This window comes from Dermacentor variabilis, chromosome 1 (assembly GCF_050947875.1).
Source record: "Dermacentor variabilis isolate Ectoservices chromosome 1, ASM5094787v1, whole genome shotgun sequence".
In the NCBI taxonomy this organism is placed as follows: domain Eukaryota; kingdom Metazoa; phylum Arthropoda; class Arachnida; order Ixodida; family Ixodidae; genus Dermacentor; species Dermacentor variabilis.
The window spans coordinates 237,711,157-237,738,103 of record NC_134568.1 but is presented as its reverse complement, the minus strand read 5'-3'; the positions used below and the strand labels follow the sequence as shown (position 1 = coordinate 237,738,103).

General features: G+C 41.9%; 1 protein-coding gene across 1 annotated transcript; it reads right to left on the bottom strand.

The window, feature by feature from the left end:
* LOC142560093 (nudC domain-containing protein 1) lies at positions 1 to 26,584 on the bottom strand. The gene is made up of 10 exons (XM_075671907.1): positions 26,417 to 26,584; positions 26,170 to 26,324; positions 23,895 to 24,065; positions 21,935 to 22,136; positions 17,243 to 17,437; positions 15,243 to 15,453; positions 9,944 to 10,088; positions 5,075 to 5,191; positions 4,495 to 4,707; positions 1 to 331 (listed from the first exon to the last, which is right to left on the bottom strand). The coding sequence occupies exons 1-10, from the start codon at positions 26,553 to 26,555 to the stop codon at positions 77 to 79; spliced, it is 1,803 nt and encodes a 600-aa protein (XP_075528022.1). The 5' UTR covers positions 26,556 to 26,584; the 3' UTR covers positions 1 to 76.
* Between the last annotated feature and the right edge of the window lie 363 nt (positions 26,585 to 26,947).

Below are 26,947 nucleotides of genomic sequence, written 5' to 3'. Positions count from 1 at the left end.
TTCCACAAAAAAAGAGCAATGTCATATGATTGTATTTTTTCAGTGAACAATGAAGCATGACAAAGAATGACAATGACTAAGAAGGCACCTTGACAGCATACAAGGCCCCTGGGCTCAGTATAAAGATGCAGCGTCGATTAGCCACCATGCCCAGAATGTTATCACACTGCTCCAGGCTGATGACGTGTTGCTTAGCTATACTGGATACCTCTCGTCCTGTCTTGCGGTTTCGCAGCTCTTGACTGCTTCCAAGTGTTTCAGGCTGCCGGTACAGGTACACGTGACGCACAGCGTTGCACAGGGCCACAAAGCTGAAGTCAGGAGACGCTGTCTGATAGTTAGCCAGAAAAAGAATGGAAACAGAACAAGTTGTGATATATACAAGGTCATCTCATGGATAACCGATTAGGGGCATACACAAACTAAATCACCTTTGTAATACTGAAGCAATATGCACATAATCTTGTGTCAATAAAAATGAATTTGCATGCCACTTTAAGCACTCAGCAAAATCTCAATATGTGACTGCCAGCCATTTGGTCATACATATTATGCAGCACCAACCCATTTATAATGTTTAGTGGCTTATGTTGAGTGTCATTAGATGAGGAAAAGGTAAAAGAAAGAAGATTGAATTAATGAAGCTCAGCTGTATTTCCTGAAATACAGCAGTAAGTAGCTGATGTAGATTCCTAGTGTAATCTGACACAAATGCACAGCAATTGATTCTTTACATAAATCTCGTGACTTGAACTTGAAAGCAAGCTGTACCACCTATTACAATTTTGGTAACAAGCTTAAATTCACATAAACAGTAATTTACTACGTCTGTTCTGTTCCTGCTCTTGCTTTCACTGCAATAAATTTTCTCAGGAAGCTTAAAGAAAGATCACCAAGGCAGGATCACTACACATGCAGCTGGTAGCTCGCCATTTTGCTCAAAAAGCTACCTGCACTTTACTTCAACTTTTCCACCTCTTCACACCAATTTACTTACCTTTTCCCTTTAATCTTTGCAACAACATACCCAGTGGCCAGTAGGTAGACTTCTTTAAATGTCAAGACTAAGCAGTGCCTCTGACAAAAGCAAAGTGCAAGGGAATTTCATCACTGATGAGGTGGTGGTAAGATCTAGTGGCAAGACTGATACCACTGTGCTTATACTATAACCCCTGAGATAGATGACATGGCAGAAGGTTACACCACACAATGTTAAGCCTGTAGAGAGCTTTCAGCATCAAATGGCAAATGGAAGCCCGGCATCAAAAAAGTTGATGCTGGCCACTGATCTGATTTGACTTGGGCAGATATTTTAATCTGGCGAACGGTGCTGCCAGAAGCACTCATCGAGCTGCGATGAACATGAGCCAATCCGCGCGTACATTTGCTCCCTTGGGATCTGGTTCGTCTGCTTGTAATGGTAGACAATTTGCCCAAGGCAACATGTACTGCTCAACAAAAATTTGTTTACCATCTAAATATGCGCATTGTATGCTGCCTACTATTGTGTTCTTGAACAGGTGTGGCATCATCTTGCATTGGTGCAACTATATTTGAATGCAATGTGTGAAATAAAGATGAAAAAAATGTGGCAATGGGTGGTGTGCTACAGCAGCTAGAATGTCAAGTGAAGCGATATCAGGCATTCCACTTTCTCGAGCGTGCAAAGATACAGATTAGGGGCACGTTACATATACAGCTGGAACACTACTCAGGCAACAGGCAATCACAAATCATGTCTGTCTGAATGACTGACACTCCTGAGTTCCTTTGCGTTCGTGCATGCGTGTTTTCTTTAATCTCCTTCTTTCCTATGTGTGTGCATTTTTCTTTATCTTTCTGTCTCCCCTTACCCCTTCCCCAGTGCAGAGTAGCAAAGTGGACATCTATCTTCCGGTTAACCTCCCTGCCTTTTGCATCTCATTTATCTCTCTCTCTCTCTTTCTGTCTCTTTCTCACAAATCATGAGCTGCGTTTCGAAGCTGGCATTCATATGTTTTATGATGCCTTACTTCTCTTTGAAGGTCAATGCTTACACAGCGATTCTCCAAAGTTATGCAAAGAAAGCCACTTTTAGCAGCAAAGGCAGGTTCCAATTAGCATATGTCAGAAAGGCTAGTTTTGGGCATAAGTCGCCTAAAATGACAAAGAAAAGACCCTTTAACAAGCTGAAATTCGGCAAGTTCTATGCCAAGGTTATTTAACGTGTCCAACAACATGATAAATTCTCTGCTAGAGAACCACCATCTTGCATTTGTTTTTAGTACAATGGTACAGTATCTGTCTGCCACGTGGAATGTGTGGTGGTGTCCCCTGTGATTTTTCTTTCTTTACTTAGAGTGAAAACTTTGTAAATTTTATCACTCAGATTCGAAATACTTGCTGAAAGTGGCAACACTAGCTGAACTGTAGGGGTGACAGTATCTCAACCCACTTTCCTGCTGGCTGGCAGCTTGCAGTGAACGATCACAATAAAATGTACAGGGACAATATTAATATTATTAGCCAATGTAGAGTTATTTAGGTATTATGAAACAAAAATAATACCATAAACAGCTACTTTGTTCACTGCACTGATATCAAAGTGCTTTTACCCTTTCTGTTCACTCTGACAGCAACACAGCGATCGCAAGGCGGCATCTGCTACTTTTTCACTCAATGTAGTGTAAGCCAGCAATCATTCAGCATCGTGCCGCCGCTCGTTTTCCCACGCAAAAAGTTTGTCGTGAATGTTTGCTCTATGTACTCTACGCTTTAACTCTTCTGTTAGCGCTAGAATTGTGCCAATTTTCGGTGCTTTTTCGTTTTAATATTTTATTTCAAGGCATAGTAGTCGCAACATATATCACAATACATAAAATAATAGCCTTATCACTAGTGTTTTGAATGGATGTATAACAGTATTAATTTCGCAGACAATATTTAAGAATTCTTATGAGAAACTTCAAAGAAGCACCTCAAGGAACACTAAGTAATAATTTGCTAGTATTAGTATAAGTACTGAGAGTAAGAAATCTGAAATATACAAGATATGTGCCTAGTTCCTAGTTTCCAACTTAAAAAAAAGAAAATATTATGAAGATTGGTTGGCATCAATATTAGCCATAGTGATGACCATGCTACGCAGGAAAGCAGTAGCTTTGCAAATGTGAAAACGGTAAGTTCCTATGATACAGGGAGCATTTGTGCTTGCTCATTGCAGCAGGCACCTGGTTTGTTTTTTACCCTGATGCGATGGTTTTTTACCCTGATGCGAGGTCACAGAGGCAACAATGGTTGACAACAATGGATTGTAAGGACATGACGAAATTTGTTGTTCTCAGGTCCATCAGAAATAGAGTCAAGAACAATTAGAAAGGTGTCCACCTCAGCAACAAAACAAACAAAAGGTATTGTGACGGACACTGATTTTTGATCTGAAAATATTTGTTGTGGGGCACGAAATGGAATATATATATATATATAGTGAAACCTCATTAAACCGTAGTTGGCCGGAGCTCGGAAAAAGTATGCACTAAACAGTAGTACTGCTTAACCGAAATAGTCTGATATCGCTCACTTACCTGTCAAAAATGGAACTACGAGAGTGTGATAAAAGGGCAGAAAACATGCAGTATTTATTCACTTTGCGCGACAAACGTTATGTTATTTTCGTTTGATGCCGCGGTGGGCTAGCAGTGACGACAGTGGCCTCAAACTCGCTCAAGCTACGAGCCAGCTTTTCCATCAGCCCCCTCTTCTCGGCAAACACCTGCATGAGGTTGACGTAACATGCAGCATCTGCCACTGTTGGGCCTGAATCGCCTGTGCTGTCGCTTTCCATGTCGTCCTCATCACTGTCGTTAGGCGACCCTTAAGCAAAATAGAGGCAATGATGGCAAACAGTCGAACCTCTTAGTCGACATATTTTCACAGTCGCAGCGGCATTGCCTACCAGCTTCTCCTTTGTATTCCAAATGCCACATACCATAGTCAACAGTAGATCCCTCTCGCGTGCCAGCACAGACTTCTTCGTGCCACGTTAGACAGCACAAACAATGTCCATTTTTTCTTCTATGCTGAGCACCCGGTTTTTGTCCTAGCTTGCATGACACCACAACACGGGCCACAATATTCCAACTCTGGTATGGTGCCGAAATGATGCTGATGTTGATTTGCGCTTGGAGGCAGTTCCTATCTCTGAGGCTCATTGCTCTGCCGGGCTGACGCACCGCCGCAATTTCGCAACGAAAAGTGGAAACACTATGTGTTAACCGATACGTACGCAATAAGCTGGTATGGTTTATGCGGATACAAAAAGCATTATGTTCAATGGCTGCTGAGTCGGGGATTTGACTTTACTACTTTTAAAACGAAACTACTGTTTAAGCGGGTACGGTTTAATGAGGTTTTACTGTAATAGCTGGCCATGAAGGAAACAACAGAAATACCGCAGGCTTTACATTCACAATGATGATATCTTGTGGAGAAATATGAAAAGCAAGTGTTGCATACCACGAACTTCCGGTCCTGCTTTGATGCCTGCACATAGCCAAAGGCGTTGAAAGTGGCCACGTGCTCCACACGAAATGAGTCTGTGTCACCATCCGCCATCACATTGCGGGGTTGCCAAACAAGGCCATCGACATCGTGTCGAAGACAAAGGGCTGGCATATTGTCGGCTGAAGAACGTACACTGAATAGCCACTGGTGTCCACTAAGATTGATCTGATTTGTGCCAGGGAAAAAAAGAACAAGATTAGGCAGAACATTGTCACTTTTCAATGAGCACATGCAGTAATGCTTCCTAAGGTAAGCTATCAGAAAATGAAATGGATGGAAATGAGCACTGTGTGTGCATTTTTGTGGCTATTCAACACTGGTAAAATGAAAATAGATGAAAATAAAAGCATGCCATGATTATGACAGAAGTTTTGAACTGAAGAATACATGCAATATTCTAACAGTGAGAAGTCTCTCAAGTTCACGACAGAGAAAGGTAAAACTGTGGTTCTAATGCAGCATAAGTGATTCGTTCTGCAAAATATTATTTAAAGAAAAGATAAGAGTTTATAACGCTGAGGCTACAACACACCTGATGTGTCGCTCGGTGGGAGTCACCGCAGAGTCTTGTGAATGTAAAGTACTCCGTCGTGGCATCACATTCATCCAGTTCATGGTAGTTGAAACTCGGTTTATCTGATCCCAGAGCCTATAAGAAATATATTGAGAATACAAGTGTAAGAGGCATTTTCTCTGTGTCTTAGAAGTTCCTCTAGAAGGTTCCACTTTCTGTGTAGAGGTAGCGCCACTAATACTGTTGTGTTAAAAATGTGTAAATGGAAATCATGGTAATAAGTACAATTTTGGTGAAACAAAACAATTTACAGCCAAGCATGATTCACCTTTTAAGAGACCTTGATATAATAGAGATCAGCAGAGATGTCACTTCAGCCCTGGGAGTGTAAGTCAGCATCAGCCATGGCCATGGCCCCAGCACTATGGGTGGCAAACGCCATGGACTACGCTTAATGTCTACACATACACGAACACCCAAGAAAGTGGATGGGGGGGGGGGGGGCAGCCACTGCTGTGGCCCAATTCGTACAGCATTGCACGCATCATGCAGAGGTTGTGAGTTCACCTCCCGCCTGCAGCAAGTTCTCTTTTCTGCCACTTTCTTTTCCCTTTTCATTATTATTTCAACATTCTAATTAAAACCCAGTTCATTTCGCCTATGTGTTCCTTGGCCTCATATGATCATTACAAGTACAAAATCGAGTTCTTTGGTTCCCGTAGTTTTTATCCCTAACTAACATGAAGACTTTGATGAAGAGTAGTATGTAGAATGTAAAGTAACATTAGATCAGTGCTTTACATGTGCGGGCAGCAAAAGATTAGGTAAATATTTTGTTTGAAAGTTGCTGTCAAATGGGTACTTCTCAGAGTAACCACAACAAAGGCAAGTGATTAAAGGGCCCCTCACCAGGCCCCATGGCAAATTTTGGTTATATGCTGTAGCTTGTTACGTGTCCTCTAGAGAGCGTTCTGGTGGAAAATTTTTTTTAAATCGGCTCTTTAATAGCCGAGATAGAAATATTTCAGTGCCGCAAACTCATGATTTCAGGAGGCAAGCTCCACTGCCAAGCGAGACACTCTGTCCACTTGCCCTGTCTAGCCTCCGTAAGCGAAATTCCTTCCTTGCATTTTCCCATACCGTACCTCAAGGATCGTGTGATGCACACGTCACGGGCCCTGCCTTCATTTTTTTTTTCTCCTTGCTTTTTTGCAGCGTGGTGCACTTCCACTGATGGCGTCGCGTGCGAACTGTTGCGATCGTCAGCGCACAATTTCGCGCGCTATGCACGAGGGCACTAGACTAGCGGTATAAGTCAGTGCTACACAGATACTGAGGCAGACACAAGCGGATCACAGAGCAAGATGCCACGCTGGAACACGGTAGAAAATGACATAGTTTCATTGTCTGCGCGCGCGACTGCATAACGTGGGAAAAAGCATACGAAATGGAAGTTCATCTCTCTTGCTGAAGTGCGAAGTAAAACAAAAACAAGCAGACATTCGGTTTGTGTGTTTTCTTATTTCTCTAAGCTTTAATTCAACTACTCTGGCAAGATATTACACAAATAACAGATGTCGGCTTGAATAATTCTCGAGGTCACGTGTCACTACGAGCGACGTCACAGTGAAAACACGTGTACGTAGGCGCACTAGGACATGTGCGTCATCCTCTGGCTTGGAGTGCGGTGGCCGTGAGGAGAAGGGAAAAAGGCGTTCGGTTTGAAACTTCAGATCTTTCCGCAGCACGTAGCGATGTAATACTTTGCAGACATGATCGTTATTGTGCATTGTATGCTCTGCGCTTGTCAGCTCAAAATGGCCAAACCTGGTGAGGGGCCCTTTAAAAACGTATTCTGGGGTATTCCGTGCCAAAACAACATTATGATTACGAGGCACGCTGTAGTGTGGGACTCCAGATTAACTTCAACCATCTGGGGGTTTTTCAACATGCAACTAAATCTAAGTACACAACTGATTTTGCTTCCATCGAAATCCGGCCACTGCAACCAAGCTTGCAACCTCAAGCTCAGCAGTGCGACACCATAGCCACTGCACTACCGCAGCGGGTAAAGGGGAGGGATGCCTAGAAAATCTGGCTTAAAGAGGAGCTCAAATTTATCTTATCAAATGACTAAGGAGGATTCTAAAATAGGTTCACAGTAGCCATCACTTTCTTCTATGTAGAAGACATATAATGTGTTGTACTGTCTCGTCAAGAATATATAATGAAGAAAAGCTTCTAATGCAAACCTAAAAGATTTAATAATGCTGTTTGGCAGCAATGACCAAACCACTCTGGCCATAAGAAATTACTGTAGTTGTAGTGAAGGAGCAGAAGCATAACATGGTAAAATTTATCTTTAGTGCTACAAGCAGCTGCAGCCCACTGATGATTGAGATTGTGATTAAGATATCAGTGCTTTATTTGTGCAACTTTGCCATATGATGGCCATGTCCTCTAGAAATTGCTTTCAGGAAGAAATCTAGGAGTACACAGTTTCAATTACTGCCTGCAAAAATGGGACACAGTATGAATTAAAAAAAGAAATAGTGCAGGTAACCAAACTTGAACTGCTGCATACCATACCAGCAAGGAGAAAACAAAAAAGATGTACTCATACATCATTACACAGTGGAATATTGGACAGTTTCATTTTCTTGTGCTTTAGAGAAGAAAAAGAATGTAATAACAACCGTCATGTGTTTATTTTAATCTCCGAAGAGACTAGGAATGTCGGAGACACTACATCCAAGAGATTGATGCTGCTACTAGAAAATACAAAGGACTGGTGAATGCACTGATGAAGATTTTATGACGGCAAGCCTGAAAATGGAAGATCATCTGACTTTTTTGTCAGTGTTGGTTCATTGGATATGTAGTACCATACGACAAAGATTACATGCTACCAATAACCACAAGACTGACATCACTGAATAGGACAACATGTGTCGAGCCCATCCAGAACCTAATTTCCCGCTGATGAAAAAATAAGGAAATTCTAACATACTTTTCCACATACTTGTTTCCATCATCAGTAAGCCACTTGTCATAGTAGTGCACAACTTTCTGTGCCCTCACACTGTAGAATTATTTATTGGATTTAACATCCCAAATCAACACAGAGACTGTGAGAGACGACGTTGATCAATTTTGACCACCTGAGGTTAGTGTTGGGGGCACCCAAATCTCGGTAAATAAATACCTTCTTCTTTTGTTACCATGAGAATGCTGCCTTCATGGCTAGGAATCAGACATGTAACTAGGGGTGTGTGAATATTGAATATCACGAAATTGAATCGAATAGTGAACATCAGAATAATTCGATTCGCAAATCGAATATCTGCTATTTGATATATCCGGTGTAGAGACCCGCGTAGTAGCAGCTTCAACAGCCGTCAATCTAACCTGCACGTGTGACTTCGGGACCTATCACATGATGAGCCACCCGTATAAACATACTAGCAGCTGACTAGGATGACAGAGACAAAGAAAACATGGAACACACTAGATGAAGAGTCGTCTAGTGTTCCGTGTTTTCTGTGTCCCTGTCTTCCTTGTGCTGCATTCCCAAAAATTTTCGTCACAGCCACACTGCCTTGGCCGTTAGGCCCTGTCAGCGCTTCTGCATTGGGCGCTGTTGACTAAAGTTATGGTCTGGTGCTTAATCGACGGAGATCTATTCTTCGCAGCAGCTGTGTGACACTAGGAAAGCTGACAAACCACCTTGCAAATGAAAGCGAGTGCATGTGACAACAACAACGTTGTTCACAGCTGCCATCTTTTGCGGTACATGGAACGGCGGTCTCTCATTACCAACAACGTTTGCATACACATATCACCTTTTCTCTCTCACTCTCTTTTTACTTTCTTCTTCATTTTTTTTTTTTTTTTGGTAGCTTCGAGCAACATGTCACAACAATAGCTTTGGTACAGGGTGGGCACGAAAGTGTCATGACCTGGTTGCATGCATTGATGCAGACGGCAGATAAATGAAGAAGGGGCATCGTGAGAACTTGGCGTGACCCTGTGCAGATTTCAGAATATTTGACAGGTGGCAAATCACACCGAACCTGACAACAAAATGGCGCATATGGCGCCTACTCTTTCCTGTTGGCACCGGCTACTAGAGTCACGTGATGCATGGTCCTTTTGTCTGTCGGGCAGATTGGCCTAACCCACATGCAGTAAAGTTGGTATGGCCCTTCTGAATTTTGAGGAAAAACTGGAAAGCAAAACTTTCTATGCGATAGATAAAAGATTGTCGCAAGACACAGGCCCAGTATTAAACTGAGGACCTCATTAGTATTCTGTACAACAGAACGTCACTAATTCAATAGTTTCAGAGGAAACTAAGGCCTTGATTCTATTTAACAGAAATTCTATAGATAAAAAAAAAGATATTTTAGACTTTCATATACTAGAACTGAGCTGTAATCAGTGCTGGCATACTATTTTAGTATTCCCTTTAATAAGAGTAGACCATACTGTATATCTTGATTTTTATGTAGCTATGTTACTGGTAACTTGCTACATTCTAAGACTGCCGAGGATGTGCAGCACCGTATTTTCTTGCCTAAAATTAGTAAGCATTAAATTCTGGGAAAAGTTTTCTGGTATTCGATTTGTATTACCAAACCCCTACATGTAACCTCTACATGTATACTGCATAAACTTCCAAAGAATTTCAGATGGATTCGTTTTCTTTTCTTCAAACAATGACTGAAATTTAGAGGTAGCATGATAGGCTTGTACATGCCAAGTTCTACCAATGCAGTATGAAATTAGTACTTTAAATGCACCATTCGTGGTTCACCAATATACAGACATCTGCAAACAAAATTTACCTCCTGGATATGCCTATTAATTCTGAGATGAAACACTTGCCTCTGTGTCTGAAGTAAGGTGCGCAAGACGAGCATGAATTTCTTCCACAAAAGCAGGATCAAAGACCTCTTCACCCCTTGCATCACCTACAACCACTTCACGCCAAACTTCTCCATGCTTGGCTTTCACAAGATGAATTTCAAGCCTAGAGGTGAAAATGTGAAAAATAAATAACTCACTTTCTCCAGCTCAACCAAGAGCACCCATAAAATTTCCATGCCAGCACATCACTTACAGTAATGCGCTATTTGTATACCTGACACAGCATAACTGCCACATAGGACTGTCTAAACACAATGGCAATAATGTTAGCCGTGGTGGAACAACCATATCATTTTTTGGCACAGGCCCTAGCACAGACAAAAATCTGATTTGATGCAGCAACAAGAACTTCTGGAACAGTGTCGAACACACATCTACATACCAGGTATGGTCTCCATTTTAACTAAAGTAGTCAATAAATATAGCGGAGCCTGCTTTTTGTATATCAATGAGGCATTTGGGTTAGAAATACTGAAACTAGATTGATTAATCTTTAATAGAACGGCTTTGCCTCTGTGTATATTGCAGCAGTACTTGCAATAGGGATTGCGCATTGGGTGTGCTTCAAGCGAGCTAGAAAAAAAAAGTTCACGAGACTAGAGCATATCAACAATGTCATGCCCTAGGACACGCGTGACCAAACTGAAGTTACAGTGAAGATGTTCACAGGTCTCATCTAATGTGTACAATCTCTCCTGCATAAGTGTGCCATGAAGCATATGAAAGCTGATTAAATTGCAACTACGGAATCTGCTCTTGCGATCTAGCCGGAATGCAAGGAAGGTGCCGGCACAAAAGAAAAGCACAGTAGAAGCTCGTGTATATGTTTCGGAAAAAAATGTGAGAAAAAATGTACTAACCATCAAAACGTACGACCCAAAGTAACTAAAAGAATTTGACAGGCTCAACTACTGTTGACATCTACATAATGCGAAGCGTCGTGCGGATCGTTGCGGCACGAGACGCAATGCATTTTGTTGTTTTCCTATTCATCATCATCATCATCAGCCTATTTTATGTCCACTGCAGGACGAAGGCCTCTCCCCGCGATCTCCAATTACCCCTGTCCCGCGCCAACCGACTCCAACCAGCACCCGCAAATTTCCTAATTTTGTACCACCACCTAGTCTTCTGCCGTCCTCTACTGCGCTTCCCTTCTCTTGGTACCCATTCTGTCACCCTAACGGTCCAATGGTTATCTACTCTACGCATTACATGTCCTGCCCAGCGCCATTTTTTTCTCTTCATGTCAATTAGTGGTGTTTTAAGAGGGAGATGGGAAACCAAAATGAATTCGAGCTTGTGGCCAACGGCGGATGCTGCCGAAGCAAAACTGATGCCCACATCGCGCCACCTGCAGCAGGGAATGGTGGCACTTTTGGATTATCGACTACTAAAAGCGTGCAGTACGCTACCAATGGCACTATGCCACACGCACCATGTGCTGTAAAATAAATAGGTGAAGATGCTTATCGCAATGTGTTTGGCGGCAATAGCTATGAATGCAGCGTGCGACGACCCAGGCGGAGCTTTGCTGGTGCCGAAATAAGAAACTGTGCACACCATCGCTCTCATGTGAGACGGGCGGCTATACAGTAAACTTTCAGTTGTACGAACGTCAGTTAAATGAATATTTCAGAATACCAAACTTTTAGAGAATCCCCGGCAGTTTTCCTATGCATTCAATGCAAAAATCTTTCAGTTAAACCAAGTTTTGCACTATGCAGCGCTGGCGTAGTCAATGCCTGCCACTCCCAAATCGCCCCTCCAGCGGCGACTATGTGCAGTGTGACCTGAGCTGGGTTACCTGCGCGGAATTATCATATCTGGAAATTGTTTCCAGTGTTCGTCCTGAAGAAGGAGAGTGCGATGAGAAAAATGCAATGGCAGAGGCAGATTTAAATCCTGTAATTCTAGCCAAGGCGGCCGTAGGATGCCTTTGAAAGTTGGGAGGCTTCGTGTCTCAGCAACAAGCTGTGCCAGAGGAAGTGCACAAAAACAAACGCCTCTGCACAGCTTTGTTACTTCTTGCGCTTTAAGAGCACCAGTACACATGAAAATGAATTTTTTTTTTTTCAGGATGAGATCAGCAGCAATGTAACTGTTATATACTGCATATATATTGATGTACATAACTCCATAAATAGCATTTCGCACTTTTGACTTGATGCCTGCTGTGCCCTATGCTGTTCCATATTCTAGTGAACTTTCAGTTAAGTGAACTATTTCCTTGGGTGCCTTGGAGTTCACTCAAGTGAGAGTTCACTGCATACTGTTCTCTATTGTGCACGCCCCACGTCTTTTCTTGTTCACATGGGATCTAGCGGACGGAAAACGTATACAATTGCAGTCTGCAGCAGGGAATGGCGTGGCATTTCGGATATCGTACATTAAAAGCATGCGCTACGCTTACGACAGCACCACGTGCTCTGAAACAGATGGGCGAATATGCTTATCACAATAGAATTGGCGGTGATAGCTGTGAATGCCGCGTGTGATGACCCCGGAGAATATTTGCTGGTACCGAAATGAGAAACTAAGTGCGTGCTGGCATTTTCACGTGAGATGGGCGGGCGTGTATTGCAGTGAAGCTGCCATGGCTTGCAGCTATATACCGTTCTCGACTGTGTGCATTTCGCTAATTTTATTGTTTACACGGGATCTAGCGGCCAGAAAACGTATCATACAATTGCAGTTTGGCGGCGTACTGAACGTTGGTGCCGAAAAATTGTGTGTTCCGGGAAAGTATGAACCAGTAAAAAATAAGCGTAACTCTATTGGGTCATTTCTTGTGTTCTCGATTACAAACATTGGCGCCGGGAAAATGTATGTAGTGGGAACGTATGAACGAGGTTCTAATGTATATCAGCGACTGAACACATACATTACAATATGTCTTAAAAGTGGCACTGCCAACAACTCTACTAAACATTGTGCGGCCGAACATTGTCTGAGACTCGTTTTTGATTTGACATCCTTCTTGAGTGAGTTCTGTGCCATGCTGGTATGAAGAATATTGAACTGCAGCACACTGGTACATTTGCCGGAGAGAAGTGCAACAAAAGCATGAAAATAATGAATCTAGAACTGACGGCATTGGTTATATCTATGGCTAAGGCCACCCCGTTGATTTCCAGGATAATGAGGATGATGATGATGACAGTGGCGTGCTTTAGGTTTTGGTTTATTTTACTACTGAGGCAGCATTGACGGAAGGAAGCATTTGTTCTTATGTTTCATTTGGTGCAAGCTCGGTGCAAGCTCGGTTCAATTTTCCACTAAAATGCCATGCCACTTTGCAGCAGGATGGCAGAAAGGACTGCTCTTGGTGCAAATTTGGTGCCACCGGCACAGCTGTTACACCACTGTGTTAGATCAAGATTATCTTGATGCTCCTACTTATTGTGCTCACCTTTCCTCTAAACACAATCATGAAGCTGAAAAATTAGGTTACAAGCTTTAAATAATGAATGCCACAGAACTTCTGATAATGCAGGAATATTAAAGGAGACATCATTAGAACATTTTTTAGCAGCCATTTTCCATTCATCTGAAACAGCATTAAAAGGGAAAAAAAGAGTGCATTTCACTGAACATGATGGTAAGGTGCTACTCAGTATGCAGGTTATGCACACTGAGTAGCACCTTAACAAGGTCTTAAAGGGGCCCTGAATCACCCCTCAGGCTTGGTGAAATATCATAGTCCGCGGGTAGTATACACTGTTGTGAACATCTCAGCCAAGTTCTGCTGTTCTACGCGGTCTGTGGAGCTCGCAAGTGGAGTGCGAAGTCACCTTTCTCTCAAACGCTCTCGTTTCAAAAACCTCATGATCCTCGCTCTTTTCTGTGTGCTTTATTTCGTCATAAAGCACACTCCAATATGCGGCTGCTATTGGTCGCTGCGCTCGGCTACAGCGTGGCCGCCACGAGGTGCCGCCACGAGTCCAGTGGCTAAGTGCACTGCGGCTCTCTGAAGACCGCCGCATTTGGCTTACATTTAGCGTGGCACAGGCACCAAATTGGAAATTTGAACTGCACGCCACGGTGACGTCTCTGCCGTAGCCTTCGCAGTGCAAGGCATCAGAGGAGGAAGGGGAGCACAGCTGAGGCCGTGTTTGATTGCCGATAACTCTGCTTCTGCTGAACATATTGAAGTACTTTTTGCGGCAAAGTGGTTCTGAAATAGCCTATCTTCACTTCAAATGTCTTTCTCCACTTCGATAAAAAGTGGTTCAGGGCCCCTTTAACAAGGTGAATGAAGGCAAACAAATGCTTGATATTTCTCTCAGCAAATGCCAGTGCGAGGAGAGAAATAAGTTTTGTAAAATTTAGGTACTAGCATAAGTAAAAACACAAATAACTAAGTAACCTTCAGAATGACAAAACTGAAATATCACAGTTTGGGAAGTTGAGAGGCAAGTTGGTATACTTTCAGTACGAAGTCACTACATTCTTTACTACTTAAAAGCCTTACACCAGGCCTCTTCAGAAATTTTGTTATACACTAGAAGTTGTGAAAAACCATCTAGGGAAAGTTCCTACTGCAAGAATTTTTTAGAAGGGGCATTCTTTCTGTATTCCTTTCTTGCTCTACAGTGCAAATTTCTGGTGGGAGTCTTGCATTCTCTGTACTGCAGGTGGGACTACTGATGTCATTTTTTTCTAGCTAAGAGACTGGCTGCTCTGATAAAATGAAGATGGGGGCTTTTGCTTGAATCTTCAGTTCGTTTCACAGTGTACATACTGCTGTATTATTTTACAGCTATGATCGTCACTAAATTATCTAAACATACAGCTTGTTTGCAATGACCAAGCTTGGTGAGAGGTCTTCTAATGTAAATATCACGATTTACAGCTTCAATTTCTTACTTGTATAGAGTGTAATATACACAATGTTTACACTATATTCTGAAAGCACTAACCTTGTTTTAGAGTAATGTAGGAAAACATAGCCTTTCACACCATAGAAGACCATGTTTGAGATATGCATCGAATGTTCAGACCCCTTATGAAAATGTAAAGCTGGACAAAACTTTGTTTGAAAACTCTGCGTAATGTGTTGCATGACAAGCAACTACCTGATAGTGATGTCACCTATTGTCAAATCTTATCACCTGAGGTGATAAGATTTCTTGCTTGGTTAATAAATATTTTCAGAAAATACGTACAGCATTCCATGTAGATCTACAAGATCGTATAGCGTTAAACCAGGGTAGTCTTACATACTAGCAAGTAAAAAAAATTAGCAAGGACTTACTTTTGGTCCAGTATAATCCACGTGCTTCCATCTTTGACTACTGCATGAGGAAAATCTCCTTTCAAAACTGTCTTGCCCTCAATAAGGATTTCAATGCCTTTAACTTGAAGGCTAACCTCAATGTCTTTCTTGGTAGCTGCCTCATGCAGCCGGAAAACAACTGTGATCTCTTCTGCAGTCTGAATAAAGGAGTAAAGTGGTGGCTCTTGTGCTAGAAAGCAGAAACAAATTTGTTTCTGAGACAGAAATACAGAGAGAGGAAAATTTTGACAGACTACACACAGTACAGAAGGACCTCATGAAAGTACATTTTTTAAATGACGAACAACTATACAGGGTGCAGCAAAAGTTTTCACACTCGAACAAAAACCCATAAATATGGTTGCGATGCACTGTAACAAAATCACTTCTATGTTAACTTACTGTGCTATGTAATCTACATCCATAAATCCAAATCTACTTTTAAATAGTTCACATTTTGCGTGAATGCAAGCTTTCAGTCGCTCCAGAAGTGCATTGAGGGTGGCATGGATGCAGTCTCTGTCTAATTCACTACATGCTTTTTCTAATGCCCGATGAAGAAAAGCCAAATTAATGTCAGGAGTAGAGTAGGCTGTGCTTTTAAACACAGACCTCACTGAATAGTCAAGAGGTTTTCGACCCGGGCTGTTTGGGGCCATTCTGAAGTGGAATTGGAATCGGGGAAGTTCTTCGAGCACCACTATTGCACCCCTTTCGCCTTGCGAGCTCGAGCATAATAATGCTGATACGTCCACTGATGGTTTTTGAAGCGTAATTTGGCCCAATGAAGGACCTCCTTCTTCAGGACCTCTTCCAGATAGTTTGCACTGTTCACTTTCACTCACTGATCCAGGAAAACCAGCGGAATTTTTCCATCAGAAATGTTTGCCACAAACACCATTACTAACTGAGGGGGAGAAATCCTTCTACTGATGTTGGCTTCTTTGAGGCTTCCTGTCAACACCCTATCGTTTCGGTGGTTTAAAAATCACTCTATAGTGAACACTGCCTCGTCAGTGAAAACAATACTGCAATGGTGTGCCGTGTTGCCAAAGCATTTGAGCAGGTCCTTGCATCTTCTGACCCTGGCCTCTTTCACATGTTCTGTGAGCCCATGAGCTATCTGAGCCTTGTAGGGGAACTTTTGTAGCTTCTCTTTCACAATTTTTCGGACGAAATATTTGTAAATTACTTTTTTACAAGCCATCTTTTGGAGAGCACAGGAACTTCTTCTAGACTCTGGAATTCATCCACTTGACAGAACAATTGTACACCTATTTACATGTGAACAATTTTTCACATGTAAATAACGTAGCACATATGCTGCCTAAAATGCCCTGGAAATGATGATATGTGTTACACCATTTGTTGGCTTGTATGGCTATTAAGCTGGCATTGATTAAGAACATGTTTGTTAGATGTTACCTTGGCGTATAATAAAACATTGACGTAAACAAGGGTCCTTTAAAAGAAAAGCTGGCATCCTGCAGCAGCTACTGCTGGCACTGGAAACTGGCCACTAGAAAACGCTTATCCACTGCTGCTGCCACTAGAAACTGCTGGAAGGAGCAGGCACACTCAGTATGAGCTGTTTGGGACATACTGGCCATGACCATGAACTGAGGATGCATATCAAGCTGCTCAGTTTCTTATAAGTATGCCCAGTTCTTGCCATTAGTAGATGGTGCAAGTAACAGACGAGACTCTTTCAGCTGCCAGTTGCCAGCCCCAGCAGTGGTCCCCGAGGGGGACAGGCTTCACGCTTGTGTGTTTCTTACAATAAAGGACACTCATGTACAATGACGGTCTGTCATGCTGAACTAGTGTGATTTGCATACCAGGTGCTCACATTAGAACACAAAATAGTGGGCTCTGGTTAATATAACTTGTTTGCATTTCACTTTTCCAGCATGTACAGCACATTAAGCAATGACTTACTAAGTCTAGTTTTTTGCATATAGTATTCTCAATCTACTTACATTTGCCACCTTTAGTCTCTTCCACCTCATGGCCCACTTCAGCTTTGCATGAATCAAAGACAAAACTGAAGTCCTTTTCTGAAGCCATGCACAACGAGTTTCCATGGGTATCAAATGCCACATACAAGGGAATAGAAGCACCCACAAGTCGTCGGTGCCGCCTGAGACTCCATGAGCCACCTTCGCAATTCGATACTGAAATAACAGAGAGGACTTACTGTTGTGGCAGTTTGCAGATTTTGCAGGCACCATTAAACAGCTCACCTTCTAACATGGATGCAGCCAGTAAAACTTACTAATGCGGATGCTAGAAAACATAACTGCTTCAGTAGGAGAGCTAACATTATTCAATATCTGATCATTGTTACCACATAAGTTACTGCACAAAAGTAAATGATTACGAAATATCAGGGCTAGGTACTTTGCACAGCAAGTTCAGCAAAATGTACAAAACAGTTTTAGAGACAAGGTCTGGTACAGAAATAGCAACATGATTCAGAAAATCAGCTAATCGCAGGTTATTACATGAAGAAATGCTCCCACTACTAATACAGGACATCAGTTTTTTTTTTGTTAGCTCTTGCTGAATTTACTACAATGTACTCATTCAAGATATCACATATTTAGTAGGGGCGTTCGAACAATGAAATTCCCAAATCAAATATGAATATTCTAGATAAATGGTTTATGCATATTGAATATATCCTTACTTCTAAACACAAAAATATAAAAGTTCTATGGAGTACAAATAATTAAAAAAAGAGACTTATCTACAACTATCTGATACGTATAATGCAGTTAATAAATTGACGTATGATTAAATGAGGAATTTGTAAATAACAGAAAGAACAACAACAATAAAAAAAAACACCTCTCCCCTTTCCTCCCAACAAAAAGTGATCATATTGAGAGTACCACGAGACTGACGATAATGTAGAAACAGGAAGAGCCCACCACCAGATGCACGCAGAATGTTGTGTTCATTGAATGCGCCAAGTGTAACGCTACAGTATTGCACAATGTTTTATAGGAATGCTAACATGGTGAGAGTGGCTAAACAATAAATTGCTTTGCCTAAATCAAGACGAATACTAGGCATCCTTATTACATGACTAAAATTATTGAGCAGAAGTTATCTGTACCGCGTTCCTTCAAGAACTGGTGCCTCTGTGCGACAACCGTGGTTCTTCACTAGCAGAACTGTTCGGAACAGTCACCATTCACAGACATCAAGCCTTCTCCTCGTAAACTCCATGCTCATTATGAAACTGCAGCGTGCACAACAACAGAGACACAAGGCACAGGTAACACACAGTGCCTGTGTGTTACCTTTGCCTTGTGTTACCTTTGCCTTGTGTGTCTGTTGTTGTGCACGCTGCAGTTTCATAATGAATAGCTACCAACTCATCCAACTTTCAGTACTTTTACAGAACTCCATCTTGTTATTTTTAATATTTGAACCGAAATGAATACTATTAAACAATTTTGAATAGTGAATTTTCTAATCAAATACAAATGAAAACACAAGAGACTATTCGGCTCTTATTTAGAAATTTCTAATATTCACCCATCCCTAATTCTTAGATGCGGACCATCACAGGATGAGCAGTGCATGAATAAATTAAAATGATAAGCGGTAGTCTAGGAAGGAATGTTGCCAATGTTTTGACAAGGAAACCTGTCTTCGTCAAGGCATCAACAGTTTTTCTTAGCAGTGCTTTTAGGTAAGTGTAGCTCAATCTGCCCCACTTTCATAGAGGAGGAGAAGAGAGAGAGAGATAGATAGATAGATAGATAGATAGAGAGATAGATAGATAGATAGATAGATAGATAGATAGATAGATAGATAGAGAGAGAGAGAGAGAGAGAGAGAGAGAGAGAGAGAGAGAGAGAGAGAGAGAGAGAGAGAGAGAGAGAGAGAGAGAGAGAGAGAGAGAGGTGGAGGGCAGTAGACAAACCTTAAATGCCAGGGAGAAGAACAAAGGGAAGTTTGGAGTTATGAGAGTAAAAGCTATCAATGGCGGCACTGGTTTTGCATTATACCAAGGAGTGGAGGTAACACCTCTGAGAGAACAAATGTTTGACAGTCAAACTTCCTGTTTCCCAGGGATAGAGACATAGAAATATAGACAGTCATATCTCATTCACAAGTTTCATACACTCCAACCAACAGGTACAAATATTTCAAATGGAGCTCTTTAACCCCTTCGCTATACACTTGAACCTCGTTATAATGAAACGGAATATAATGAAGGAAATGAAATTCCCTTTGGAATCTCCATGGAGATTCATGTATATAAAACCTCGTTTTAATTAAGTAAAATTGTACTACCAATGGATATAACAAACTAGTATATTTGTCTTTGAACCAAAAGAATACCCAACCGTTGCGCGTTGAGTACATTGCTTTCCATGGGATTTGGCACTCGTTTGTTGTGGCAGTTAAAAACTCCTGCATCGAACAAGCCATCGACCAACACTGGTTTTTCTCACAGCTGCACGTAGCTGCACACAAGCAGCAGCTCACTATCGCACTTCTCCACTGAACTCTCTCTCTTGCGCGTACCTGGCTGCACGATAAGCGCAGTAGTGTGAAAGATGTGCGGCAGTATGAAAGATTAGTGCATTCAATTTTACTGCGCGGCATGCCATGCAGGCAGGTGCAGCTGGGCGTGGCCTCCGAGATCTCCCCGACTGTCGCTTCAAAGTCTGTCGTATCAGGTGATAAGTAGCGTGTTGCACAAGCCGAAGATTGTTTCGTTGTTTTATTCAAATTTCATTGTATGCGTGGCTGTGTAGTGGTTTGGTGCACTCCAAAGCCATCTTCTCATTTGCATGTTTACAATTGTGCACCTCAATGGACATATATTGCAATAAATGGCAATAATGAATATAATGAAGTAACAGATACAATGAAGTAATCTTGCCTCCCTCTTAAAATTCATTATAATGAGGTTTGAGGGTACTAATCACACAGATATACCCAGTAGCCCTTAATTACCTCTTCTTTTTTTCCAGATGTATGAGTATGCATGCTACGAGTATGCAGTTTTCATTTGTATTCTTAACCGTATCAGAGTCACCTAATAACTTTTCCTATTGAAGCTATTGAAGGACTCTGACCGAACACTGGTTGCTGCCGGGTATTCTTCCCCACTCACCTCCCTTTCCCCACCCCTTTTGAATTGCATAGGGATTAGTTGAATAGCTCCTGCTTTCTTAGAAAACCAGACACACTGGATTTGCTGCACCTACCTACATCCATAGGTTCTTTCCTGGCTCCTGTTCTTATCTCCACTCCTTGGTAGAACCAAAACCAGCACTCTAATTGTTCGCCTTTACTCGCATAACTCCAAACTTCCCTAAGTTCCTTCCCATGTGATTTCTGCTTTGTATAACCCCCCCTCCCCCCCACTCTTTTTTCTTCTTTTTTTTTAACGTTAGCTACGCCACACCCCGCTCTGGCCTATTCCCCTTCTCCTCTTGAGGGTGGGGTGAATTCTGGAGTTTTACATGCCAAAACCATGATTTGGTTATAATGCACACCGTAGTGGGAGACTCCAGATTAATGTTGACCACCAGGGGATCTTTAACATGACCCCAATGCACAAGACACGGGAATTTTTGCATTTCACCCCAGTCTAAATATGGCCACCGCAGGCAAAATTTTATCCAACGACCTCATGCTTAGCAGCGCAACACCATAGTTGCTAAGGCACTGCAGCAGGTATGAAGGTGGGGGAGAGCGAGCTATGCGCACATAAAAACTCTGCTAAGGAAAGCAGTTGCTACCTTGACGCAGACAAGTCACCTTGTTGAAATGCTGGCTTAGAGCGACATTTCTTTTTCGACTACTCCTCATCATTTCAAATTCTTATTTTCCTTTGAACTTCTGTCTTGTATGATTAAAGCAGATGTGGTGGAAAAGCATGCAAAAATAAAACTGCCTTTAGTGTAGGAACCACACGCAATCACCTCTGCATTAGTAGATCCTCAATCAAACATGGACCTTATCACACAAATTCTGTTAGCAGCCCATTCACCGAGGATTAGGTCTGGACTTCTTTAGCTCTACGGTCAATCTGATCCTTTGGTCATCTAAGCAGTGCACAAGGGAAGATGTCCATAGATACACACTCTCTAATAAGAGTGCTTCCTACGTTGCACGCTCTTGGAAGACACAAAGCTTTCTGAGAAAATTACAGAAACCACTCCACACGAGGTAATCTACCATTTCAACAAACAAAAACACTAAAACAAACAAGCAAACAAACAAACATCACTAAATATGTGGTAAGAGAGAGTGAAGGACATAAAGACAGGACGAGAGCTTTCCTGCGCTTGTCCTGTCTTTCTGTCTTCCCCTCTCTATGATTGCGATTGTAGTGCTAAATTCATTATTATTCGACATGCACCAACTAGCCCAACAGCAAGTACTACCGAAGCAAAAGAAACTGTGACCTGCATGAGTGTGGAGTCACACTGATTTAGATTATACAAAATGGCAGCATGAGCACAGTGGTTTTTAAATATGGGCACTCAATACAACAGAACCCAGGGTTGAGGTGTCTAGCGCATACAATTTCAATGTTAGCAGCAGAAAACTGTCACAATAGGTAACATTTAGGTTATGAGAGTTGAATGAACATTAAATAAAGCACTTTTTAAATAAAGAAGGCAAAATGTACTCACGGCAAGTAAATGTCAGCCATTCAAGGACGCATACAAAGTGCACAGTGCTTTCGGGAATGCTGACGCTACCATGAACGTCTTGTGGCCGGCTAACGTATGCCAGAAGGCACTCCATCTGCTGGCTGCTGGGAAAGTTGCTGTGAGCACTTGTCAGGAGTATGGTGCCAGGCTGACTCCACTCCAAGCGGTGTGTGTAACATAGCTGCCAGAAGCATGGAAAATTGCGTTAATCACTGGTTAGGCACTACTGTAATTTAAAGGGACACTAAAGGCAGATGTTCCATCAAAATAAAGTGATAGAGTAATCTTTGAGAACGTCTCAGGTATCAATATTATCGAGAACAGAATTTTAGTAATAGAGAAATTGAGGTAAATGCAGGACACGATTTGAGGCTCCACCAGGACATTCAAGTACTAGCCCGATGACGTAGCGACTCCTCATTATAATTATGTCACTAGTACTGAACCACTTATAATAAATAGATCACTGGATTGCAAGATGAAACAAAATGCTACTAGTCTACTTCTATGCAATTCTTTAGGAAACGTAACTTTTTGATGTTACCCTTGACAAACACGTGGGTGGTCAAAAAGTTTCGTTTTTGCTCGACTCTGCGTCGCCCACACTTTTACATTTCAGTAGTTTTATTATCGTGTAGTGCTGCACTGGTTTTAATTGCTCATGAAACTCACACAAACTGCAAGTAGTAGAGAAGAAGGTCTATCGCAATGAGTGTCGAAAATCATGCTTACGATATGGGGTGCGCTTTCCCTTCCTCTTTCATACTGTCGGCTTTGTCTTGGCTCAGATTTTGGAAGTGCTTTTGCATTACGTGCAAGAAACCATAGCACTGACTGTCAGGCACTGTTTTACTCACTGACGGCAGTAAAGGCTGTGATGGCATATGCAATGTCACGAGCGATTTGAACTGCGCCAGAGGTATGTGGAACCTTCAGACGAGATTTTCTTTTAAGTCATTTCTTGGTACGAAACAAGCACTGCAAGGTTTTTGGAATGGTATTTTAATAGTCCCCGTTGACTTAATATTTTGCTTTAGTGTCCCTTTGAATGACTTGTTCAACAAAAAAGTTTGTACAGCTTCATGAGTGTACGTCAGGAAGTGTCTGATAATGAAAAAAACTTATTTGCCTCACATTAGCAAGGTAGCACTGCAGAAGCTACATGAGTAATGCAGTCATAGAAGTCTCACTCTGCGCATTTCGCAGTGCCATTGTTTGTGATCTGCGACTTTTTCTATGGAATAACTACTACTTCATATATTACAACTACTGCTTGCGGACGTGAGGTCACATGAAAGTATCTATTATTTATGCACTTTTCTGCTTCCAGTATGCGATGTAATATGTTTCCATCACAAGTGCAAGAGCTGTGGCTGCTGGTTGCAGAAATGTGTCACCCTGCTCACTTGGTGGTAACTAGGTCCAGACACATTCCATACAATAAATACATCATATCTTGCAACATAAATGTATGAGACTTGATCTTACATCAAATTACATGATGCATATTTATATATATATATTTTCATATGTGACACATTATTTCTTGGTTGCAAATGTGAGCAGTAAGAGAAGTCTCTCAAGCCTTCATAACATTGCCTGCTATGTATGAAATGCAGCATAGCTCCTACATACTGGCAAAGTCTTACATAAATGCAGAGTTTTTGTAAACTGGGACATTTCAGAGGAAGACTGGAAATTTCATATATGCAGTCAGAAAAAACTAACTCTTCTATTTTGCATAAAACTAACTTCCAAGACATGGAACTAACTTACAGAACAAGCACTGTCTCTTCAGGTCTCAAAAACACAGTGCAAGGGGAAAGTGCACAAACTCTATTCAAGTAAAGCATCATATAAAATCTATAAAAACATTCAATGAAAAAGCATTATGATGCTGTTAGAAAAAATAAAGAAAAATAATATAGCGATGTCTCACCTGCCAAGGTTCTCCTTGTGGCCGGCTAGGAGAGTTGAGAACATACATGGTACCCTGACCATCGGAAATGAGGCACCACTCAGCATGAGGAAAGTCCAAGGTACAAGCCCGACAAGTACCACTTGGCTCGGGAATCTTCCAAACAACTTTTGGTTCTAGAAGGTGACTCTCCTAAAAAAAAAAAACGAATCAAGGCACAGTTACCCAACCTACCAAACTTGCAGATGGCCAGTGATATAACAGTGTCGTTCTTACAATCAATCACTAAACATTAACAATAGGGCCTACCATTTCTTCTCATATAAGAAGTACACAATTCACTTTATCTTTGAAGGTCACATCTGGAGTGATATATTCTTAGCTGATCACTTTCAGGGATACTTCTTTGGAAATAAAGAAGGTGCACCAAGCACGAGCAGTGGCCACGGGCGCCGGCTCGCTTGGTTGCTGGCAGATGGCGAATCAGACAGATGTCCGGGTCTGATCCCCATCCTTTCGCTACATTTTATTTGGCGCCAAAACCCAAGAATGAACCAGAGAGCTTTAAGTGAAATGAAATGTACCGGAAGGAGAGGCATCAGACCCAGACGTCTAACTGATTCATCTGGCAGCAACTGAGCGAGCCAGTGCCTCTGGTTGCTGCTTGTGCTCAGAACACCTTCTTCATTACTTCCAACACACTCCCGGCATGACTAATATACAAGGATCACTTTCAAGCCAGTACCCTATTGCACTGGCCCCCAAGGTCTTCATCGACTGGATTTTGAATCTGCTGTTGTCCCATGCAGTAGAATACTTTCACTTTTGGATTAAGTAACTTTGGTGCAACTCCTTATTGGAGTAGCAACAGAGGCTACTATCAATGGGCATTGTGCCTGCTGGATTAGCCAATCACCCTTTGCTGAAAGTGATATATTTAAAAGTGATCTATACAGAATATGGCCCCTGCATGCAAGAATTTACAATGCATTAAACATGGTGCCAATTGGCAGATTTTCTGTGATTTGTCAATGATAACACACCATTGTTTAATTGGTTTCATGGTAAAACAATCTTCAGTCCCAGAGCTGGTTCACACATAGGTTAAAAAAAAAAATTATGGGGTTTTACGTGCCAAAACCACTTTCTGATTATGAGGCACACCGTAGCGGAGGACTCCGGAAATTTGGCCACCTGGGGTTCTTTAATGTGCACCTAAATCTAAGTACATGTGTGTTTTTGCATTTTGCCCCCCTCAATATGCAGCCACCGTCGCCGGGATTCGATCCCGCGCCCTTGTGCTCAGCAGCCCAACACCATAGCCACTGAGGAACCACAGCGGGTGTCACACACACATGTCACATTAAATGACCTAGCAGACTGTCCACTGAGAACAGTCTGCTAGAAAACCTACCGATTGTCAGAATATACAAAGCCATGAAGTTTAAGATATCTGACAACCCATGATGGAGAATCCTGACGGTGCCATCTACAATTGTCAATCAAATGATGACTGTTGATCCAGATGTGTATAAGAAGCCAGCATGAGGGCCAATATTGTTTTTCGACCATCTATAACTGTTAGCGGTAAAATTAAACATACAATATCAGGATGACTTTTATTTGCTAATGTGATGGGTTTTGTTCTTGCACATAAAACTAAGGTACTTTTGCGCAAGTTTCGAAAGAATAAAAATAACCAATTTATAGATGCAGGGATACAGTTAGTTTTTGTATCTTGGCGACACTGTAAACGTGGACAACAAAATAATTATATCACGATACTGTATGTTAATTCCCTTTTTCATCATAACGTGAAAAATACGTAGAATTTTCACGAATACATGGCCCTTAAGTAGGACTTCCCATTTCGCAACGGCAAGTTCTAGTTGAGGGAACAATCGACTGAAACGTCTATTCTGAGCTTTACGATTATATGACAATATGTACAGCGCATTCAAACGAAGCAAATATATTGACATATATAACAAACGGCACATACGCAGGTTGTTCGCATTAAAAGCTATACCTAACAAACAAGACGATTGCGACAATACAGTAAGAATACAAGCAAGCAAGCATACTTGCAGGAAAACATGCATTTGCAAGAAACAAGACTGTATATAACAGAGGTGCGGTCTTTGCCTTACTTGTAAGGCAGCCGCAAAAGGTGCAGACTTATACGGTGCTGTACCATGTTTTCGGTTCTGTTCACATGCATACGTAGGAGAATAACTAACGGAACAAGACAGTTTAGCAGGTCATATTTCGGAGGATACGAGCCAGTTGCACTAACTTGGGAGAAGTGTGCCCACATGACGTGGTGCGCTTCGGACATAAAAAACAGAGTGTTGGCATCCCATGGATCTTGGACAAGTGCGTTAATGAACCCAGCCATCTGAACATGAAGGTAGCCGTACTGATCATCTTCCAGGTGAACTTTCTGAACGCCTGTTCGGAGAGAGCAGAGTAAGCACACACAACTAGTGTGGAGACACGGGACACTGAAAACTTTGGCAAGAACTCCGGTCATGCCATCTTACCTCCTTGAAATGCTTGTCTTATGATAGGCAGTGGCTCGAGTGTCAGCCGATAGCTCTCAAATTTCGCATCAAGGAGGTTTCGATTTGGAACAAGATCGAGTCTAGCTGCGCTCGCCGCCATGTTTACAGGCGATGGCATAACGGCAAGAGAAATGAAAGGAGGTTGAAGCGATGAGATTCCACATGCCACATGTACGTATCCAGTGTAGACAGATAACGTAAGCGCTACGACGCTGTTGCGTTGTTTGAAATATTAAAGGATAGAGGTCTTATTAACAAGACAAGCATTTTGAATAACGCCACTTTTTGGTATTTATTTATCGGTGTCAAGTTACCGGACCTAGACAATTATGTGGTGATGTAGTCACAGAACACCTATATAAATGTGGTATTTGTGGCGTCAAACCACGCTTCATATGGTGGCGCCCTCTGTAGTTTAAATTCTAATCTTAAGAGGAAGCTTTAGCTCGGGCCAAACTCAAACGCGGCCTATTCAAATACATATAAAACGCAGAAACGCTTTCCTGAGAT

Excerpts from the sequence above, each read along its gene's own strand:
- LOC142560093 (XM_075671907.1), bottom strand. The coding sequence starts at position 26,555 with ATGCCATCGCCTGTAAACATGGCGGCGAGCGCAGCTAGACTCGATCTT. Across the intron at positions 22,137-23,894 it reads CACAAGGAGAACCTTGGCAG|CTATGTTACACACACCGCTT; the intron begins GTGAGACATCGC and ends TGCTTCTGGCAG. Across the intron at positions 332-4,494 it reads AGCAGGACCGGAAGTTCGTG|ACAGCGTCTCCTGACTTCAG; the intron begins GTATGCAACACT and ends GCTAACTATCAG.